Raw genomic sequence first — 7,724 nt, 5'->3', positions numbered from 1 at the left:
CGCATGTATGTGATCATGCTGCAGTGTGTGCAGATGTACGTGCACGCGCGTCAACCTCCTCAGTCCGCTTCAGGCACTCGACAGCTTGTTGGTGAGTCACGGCCCTCAGGTTAGAGCCGTCAACCTCCAGCAGTCTGTCCCCTGTCATAGACAAACACACCAATCTCATCATCGTCATCATTAGCAGCATCAATACATCAATGTGTGTACGTGTGTGTGCTTGATGCACATGTCATCAAATCAGAGTCAATCCTGTTCAGTAAAGCATGAACAAGCAAAACACTTTGTCCAAACATAAGTATATACAGTATACCGATAACAACAAAAAAGTTTTTTTAAAAATTATATGAATATAAATTACCAATTTGAATGCGTCCATCTTGGTCTGCAGCACCGCCAGTCACCAGACTTTTGATATAAATGCCTCCATATCTCATGTTCGTGTTTATTCCTCCCTTTGTATTTGAACACAAAGAAATATTCAGGCAGTGTCACTCACAAACACAGTATAGTATCAAGTTTTGTACATTTTTGTCTGTTCTCTGTTTAGACTCACTATGATGTCTGCATTTAGGTCAAAACTGTCTAAAGATGGCCTTAACATTTAGAGCACAAAAAACACTGCCTGTTGAAAATGACCATATTCAACATATGTAATATACAGTACAGGCCAAAAGTTTGGACACACCTTCTCATTCACAACTGATGGTCTCAACCCCATTGACAAAGCAAAAAAATTCCACTTATCAACCCTGATAAGGCACACCTGTGAAGTGAAAACCATGTCAGGTGACTACCTCTTGAAGCTCATCGAGAGAATGCCAAGAGTGCGCAAAGCAGTAATCAGAGCAAAAGGGTGGCTATTTTGAAGAAACTAGAATATAAAACATGTTTTCAGTTATTTCACCTTTTCTTGTTAAGTACATAACTCCACATGTGTTCATTCATAGTTTTGATGCCTTCAGTGACTATCTACAATGTAAATAGTCATGAAAATAAAGAAAACGCATTGAATGAGAAGGTGTGTCCAAACTTTTGGCCTGTACTGTACATTAATTTGTAATATTCAAGTTTAATATTCTTGGCACAATATAAAATATTGCCTTTTTAGAACAGTGTTTTCTGCCTTATTGTTGTCAGAGCCCGCGCTGCAGATTGCAGAAACCCCCAAATCAATGTTCATGTGTATTATCAAAAGGCACCAATGATGATTTGAATCTACATGTAAATACTTCCTTGTGGTCTAGATCAGTGCTTCTCAAACTTTTTTCACCAAGTCCCACTTTTAAAAGAGTAGCGTAATAGGCACAAGTATTCATTAAAAACAAGGCAAAACTTTTATTTAATAAGTATTTTTAATATTTTAGGCCACTGTAACAATATTTTTTGTCAAAATCAGATCTCTAAATGATCATTCATGCGTTCATTTCGTCTCTTATTGACTATTGCAATTCTATTTCATTCTTTTCAACAAGTCAACGCTAAAGACACTTCAGACTGTACAGAATGTGGCTGCCAGACTTTTGACATGTACATGTCTGCTGCATGTTTGAAAGCATAGCAAAACGCCACAGATCGGAGCATGATAACATGAATGTGCAGTAAATGATGAAGTTGTGATTTGGTGAAAGACGCGCAGTATGCACAAAAACCGAATTTACCGTATTTTCCGGACTATAAGGCGCACTTAAAATCATTTTTTCCCCACAAAACTGGATAGTGCACCTTATAGCCCGGTGCGCCTAATGTAAGGAATATGATTTAGGGCTATATAAATAAACATTGATTGATTGATGTTTGGTTGTGCTTACTGACCTCGAAGCTATTTTATTTGGTACATGGTGTAATGATAAGTGTGACCAGTAGATGGCAGTCAAACATAAGAGATAAGTGTAGACAGCACTATGATTGCAATTCGTCTCAAGTAAACAACACCAACATTTTATATGTTCCATTGAAAATATAGAACATTACACACGGCGCTCAAAAATCTTTCAAAATGTTTTACTACGACTTTAGTAAGCTATGAAGCTGCACCGCTTGAGTAATTGTCGGGGCATTAAACATACAAGTATTATTATGGTGTGTGTGTAAGGTAAGACATATTATATGGCGTTTTGTTTTGCAATATTATGCAAAAGCAACTTTTCTTACCTTCTGGTACCTGCTGATCTACATTTGGGATCTGTATAAGTCCTGAAAAATTGCACGTGGCCGCATGTCGATAAGCTTCTTAATTTCTCTATCTTCTTGTTATAGGACATTCATCCTACGCTGTTGCCATTTCTAATATGAAGTAGTGTAAAGTTCTTACTTATATCTGTCAGTAAACTCGCCATGAAAGCGCTAAAACATACCGGTGTAGTGACTTTACATTATTCACCCAAGGAACTTTAGTTATTACAGTTCCGGTCGGACGTTTTTTCACGGGACACATTTCCTGTGTTGTTTCCGGAAGAGGAGATGCTGCTCCGTTATTGATTTAAGTAAAGTCTGAATGTCATTTAAAAACAGTTAGCTCCATATTTTGACACTTCTTCCACTCCCGTCCTTGCACGCTACACCGCTACAACAAAGATGACGGAGAAAAGACGCTGCCGAACGTGAGCCACGTAAATAAGACCACATACAAAACAGCGCATCCGGAAGCGACTGTTAGAAAGCGGCTTGAAGATGATCTGTAAAACATAATCTATGCAACATTTTGACCAAAGAACCATCATTACATGTTATGTAGACCACAAGGAAGTGTTTCACATTTAGAAAAATAAATAAATAATATGACTCATTTAATGTGAATTGGTGCAAATCAGGTGCGCCTTATATATGAAAAAATATCAAAAACAGACCATTTATTGGCAGTGCGCCTTATAATCCGGTGCGCCCTATGGTCCGGAAAATACAGTTAATAGGGCAGTCTGCATCACTTTTCAATTGTACACACAGTCTTAGTAGATCACACGCAACACGTCCACCAATAGTACACACCATTTTATAGTTTCCACACACTGTTTAGCGCGTGGTATTTGGATCTTTGTAGATCAGGCTCTTAATGTCCAACAATGAACGTCCACCGAGCTGTGACGTCACAACGTAGCCAGACTGCAAACCAGAAGTACCCAAAACTGCAGGCAAACTCACGCCAAAATGCATGACCCTTACGATTTGATGCTTTGATACTGTTTAACACGAGTATCCAACATTGTAACGACAAATTCAACATAGGTCCCCTTTAAAACTTCAACACTTGAAATTAGATATGTCCTTTATGTCTCTGCATTGAGCACACATTGAGGTGGAACATGACAACTGCATGCATAAAGTAAATAAAATGTACAATGTATAAACAAATGACAAAAGACAAACAAGTAAGCGCCTCACATACTGGGTTTTTGTCCCTTAATTTAGAAATAGGAATCATTTCACTCACTGCAACACTGATGCCAAGACTCCCGCTGCTCTTCTTTAGCTCCACTACAAACTTCTCCCCAGCTTTTAGACTTAGGACTGAAGGAGATCTGGAGCAAATGTCCTTAAAAACAGAAAATAGGTACAGTTGTAATTTAAAAAAGGACACTTTACCCTGGTTGACTCTATACTTTGCTAACCTGCGCGTCGTGTATTCGCACCACTGGAATGTGAAGTTTCCGATTCCGTTTGGGGGTAGCCATGCTGGATAGGGTGATGGCCTCCTCCAGTTCATCCATGGCGTGGCGGAACTCTGTGCCGCTTAGTGTGGTCTGAGAGCCAAAGCTCCTCTCCAAGGCCAACCCCAAGGTGCTTTGGCACAGGGAGTTCTTACTGTCTTTTAGACACTCTGATCAGGGGAAACCAAAACGTTGACACCTGTTACAGTCGTGGTCAAAAGTTTACATACACTTGTAAAGAACATAATGTCATGGCTGTCTTGAGTTTCCAATAATTTCTACAACTCTTATTTTTTTGTGATAAAGTGATTGGAGCACATACTTGTTGGTCACAAAAAACACTCATGAAGTTTGCTTTTTTTATGAATTTATTATGGGTCTACTGAAAATGTGACCAAATCTGCTGTGTCAAAAGTATACATACAGCAATGTTAATTAAAGTTAAAGTTAAAACTTTGGTTTCAATTTTAATATTTGGTTACATGTCCCTTGGCAAGTTTCACTGCAATAAGGCACTTTTGGTAGCCATCCACAAGCTTCTGCTTGAATTTTTGACCACTCCTCTTGACAAATTTGGTGCAGTTCAGCTAAATTTGTTGGTTTTCTGACATGGACTTGTTTCTTCAGCATTGTCCACACATTTATGTCAGGACTCCGGGGAGGCCATTCTAAAACCTTAATTCTAGCCTGATTTAGCCATTCTTTTACCACTTTTGACGTGTGTTTGGGGTCATTGTCCTGTTGGAACACCCAACTGCGCCCAAAACCCAACCTCTGGGCTGATGATTTTAGGTCATCCTGAAGAATTTGGAGGTAATCTTCCTTTTTATTGTCCCATTTACTCTCTGTAAAGCACCAGTTCCATTGGCAACAAAACAGGCCCAAAGCATAATACCACCACCACCATCCTTGACAGTAGGGATGGTGTTCCTGGGATTAAAGGCCTCACCTTTTCTACTCCAAACATATTGCTGGGTATTGTGGCCAAACAGCTCCATTTTTGTTTCATCTGACCACAGAACTTTCCTCTAGAAGGTCTTATCTTTGTCCATGTGATATCAGAAACAAGTCCATGTCAGAAAACCTCCAAATTTACCTGAACTGCACCAATTTTGTCAAGAGGAGTGGTCAAAAATTAAACCAGAAGCTTTCCAGAAGCTTGTGGGTGGCTACCAAAAGCGCCTTATTGCAGTGAAACTTGCCAAGGGACATGTAACCAAATATTAACATTGCTGTATGTATACTTTTGACCCAGCAGATTTGCTCACATTTTCAGTAGACCCATAATAAATTCATAAAAGAACCAAACTTCATGAATGTTTTTTGTGACCAACAAGTATGTGCTCCAATCACTTTACCACAAAAAAATAAGAGTTGTAGAAATTATTGGAAACTCAAGACAGCCATGACATTATGTCCTTCAAATGTGAATGTAAACTTTTGACCATGACTGTATATCAAAGTGGAGCTTTAGTAGTATGATGAGGAGTTACGTTTTGGCTGGGACACGATCAACTCCACTTCCTCAGGACTACTCTGTAAGATGACAGCAGCATCGCTGAACGTTACCCCTTCCAAACTGGTTTTATTTAGGGAGATTAGACGTCCGCCTGGAATAAGAACACAAATCAGTGATGACGCATCATCGGGTTTCTGCCTTCATGTGCCTTCGAGACATACCGGCTTTGATCCGTCCATCTTTGTCCGCAGGTCCATCGGGCACAATGGAGGCAATGAAGATCCCAAGGTCGAGTTTACCTGTATTGTCCTCACCTACGATCACAAAGCCTGAAACAGGACCAGCGCGGAAGCAAAGACAAAAGTCAGACGTTTAAGGAATTAGGTAAGTGGCAATTGTTGACATGAGTTTTTCATCGAGGCTCACAGCAAAGTCTCCGCGGAAAACTCACCAAAGCCAAGTTTGGGATCCTTCTTGAGGGTTACACAGATGATTTCCCTCTCTGGGGAAGACCTTGTTGGTGTGTCGACTGTAAATATTGTAGATAAATGGGATATCAACGACAAAGGAAAGCTTTTTAGGGGATCCATAACAAATACACCGTAAATATTCTAATTAGGGATGTCCTAGTCAACATTTCTGGCCTCAGATTGATTGATTGATTGAAACCTTTATTAGTAGATTGCACAGTACAGTACATATTCTGTACAATTGACCACTAAATGGTAACACCCGAATACGTTTTTCAACTTGTTTAAGTCGGGGTCCCTGTTAATCAATTCATGGTAATGATGCAATCCGATTTCAAGTTTCGATCCGATACTTGGACGATAGATCATCCATCCATCCATTTTCTACCACTTGTCCCTCTCAGGGTCACGGGGGGCTGGAGCCTATCCAGGCGGGGTACACCTTGGACAAGTCGCTACTTCATCACAGGGCCAACGCAGACAACATTCACACTAAGGGCCAACTTAGAGAACATGCAAAGTCCACACAAAAAGACACAGAGCCCGGGAATCGAACCCAAGACCATCTCATTGTGAGGCACACACACAAGTCCCTGGGCTACCGTGCTGCCCGATAATAGATCATAGAACTACAATTATTTCATAGCAAGTAACTAAAGTAAAAACAATGACACATTTGAATGAAGCTCATCTTATGAAATGTAGAATTTGCTAGTATTGAGATAGGCTCCAGCACCCCCCGCCACCCCCGAAAGGGACAAGAGGTAAAAAATGGATGGATTGATTGTTGTAGATCAGATGATGTATTAAATGTGTGGTGTTGAAGCTACATACATTTTTTTAAACAAAATATGCACAATAACTAAACCACTATTACAGTACAAAGCCTTCCTGTGTTCAAATACTTACTCCATGTAAACAATAACAACCACAAAAAACATTTTGTAATAATAATAAAAAAAGGAAAAATATCTTTATAGTCACTTTAGTATCGTTTATATACTGATATAACACTATGTATCAATAGTATCAACATCTGGATCATCGGGATGTGCGTGTGTGTGTAGCATTTTTAGCCATTCTTTTTTCTCAAGTCCTCCAGTGAGTACGTGCCCAAAAAAATATTTTTTTCCGCCATGGTGGTGATGTTTATTATCTCAGAAGAGGCTTTGCACAGTTGACACGCTCATCACAGCTTGCTCTCAAATTAAACTGTTTGACAATTTGCTAACGCATTTGTTCACAAATTGGTGACCCTCGCCCCATCCTTGTTTGTGAATGACCGAGCATTTCATGGAAACTGATTTTATACTCAATCATGGCACCCACCTGTTCCCAATTAGCCTGTTCCCCTGTGGGATGATCCAAATAAGTGTTTGATGAGCATTCCTCAACTTTCTCAGTCTTTTTTGCCACTTGTGCCACCTTTCATTAAACCTGTTGCAGGCATCAAATTCCAAATGAGCTAATATTTGCAACAAATAACAAAGTTTTCCAGTTGGAATGTTAAGTATTTTGTCTTTGCAGTCTATTCAATTGAATATAGGTTGAAAAGGATTTGCAAATCATTGTATTCTGTTTTTATTTACCATTTACACAACATGCCAACTTCACTGGTTTTGGGTTTTGTAGATCAGGCTCTTAATGTCCAACAATGAACGTCAACCGAGTTGTGACGTCACAACACAGCCAGACTGCAAACCAGAAGTATTGAAAAACTGCAGGCAAACTCACGGCAAAATGCATGCAAGAAATAGTTTTTTTTCTGCCATGGTGGTGAGGTTTATTTTCTCAGAAGCGACTTTGCACAGTTGACACGCTCATTACAGCTCGCTTTCAAATTCGAGCTGATGTTCTAGACAAGACACGCGCCCTAATGGAATTCACGCAACTCCTGCATGTGTGTAACAAGGAATATGGAAATGTAATTGTGTTCTAGGCTCTGAGCATGCATCCCCATTGACTGGGACACAGGTGTGGTAAAGGCAAATATAATCCACGATAAGATCTGTATTCAATCATAGCCGGGGTAATTCTTTATTCTATTGCAAAGAGGACTAAAATATATATATTTTTTAAAACTTTAACAGATATGGATTTCATGAGAAAGGGGAAAAGGGAGCCTTGCTCTCTTTGAATTATCAATAA

General features: G+C 39.5%; 1 protein-coding gene across 3 annotated transcripts in view; it reads right to left on the bottom strand.

Annotated features, from left to right (window-relative positions):
• The window catches only part of ptpn20 (protein tyrosine phosphatase non-receptor type 20), an 85,774-nt gene that overhangs the window by 43,253 nt on the left and 34,797 nt on the right, over positions 1-7,724 (bottom strand). For all 3 annotated transcript variants that reach the window (XM_062058099.1, XM_062058101.1, XM_062058102.1), the window contains 7 exons: positions 5,558-5,635; positions 5,328-5,435; positions 5,141-5,257; positions 3,609-3,817; positions 3,431-3,532; positions 362-455; positions 56-141 (listed from right to left, as the gene is read on the bottom strand). In XM_062058099.1, coding sequence (XP_061914083.1) covers positions 56-141; positions 362-455; positions 3,431-3,532; positions 3,609-3,817; positions 5,141-5,257; positions 5,328-5,435; positions 5,558-5,635 — 794 coding nt within the window. The remainder of the gene's footprint in view (positions 1-55; positions 142-361; positions 456-3,430; positions 3,533-3,608; positions 3,818-5,140; positions 5,258-5,327; positions 5,436-5,557; positions 5,636-7,724) is intronic.

This window comes from Entelurus aequoreus, linkage group LG09 (genome assembly GCF_033978785.1).
Source record: "Entelurus aequoreus isolate RoL-2023_Sb linkage group LG09, RoL_Eaeq_v1.1, whole genome shotgun sequence".
NCBI classification, from domain to species: Eukaryota; Metazoa; Chordata; class Actinopteri; order Syngnathiformes; family Syngnathidae; genus Entelurus; species Entelurus aequoreus.
This window is presented reverse-complemented; position numbering and strand designations above follow the sequence as displayed.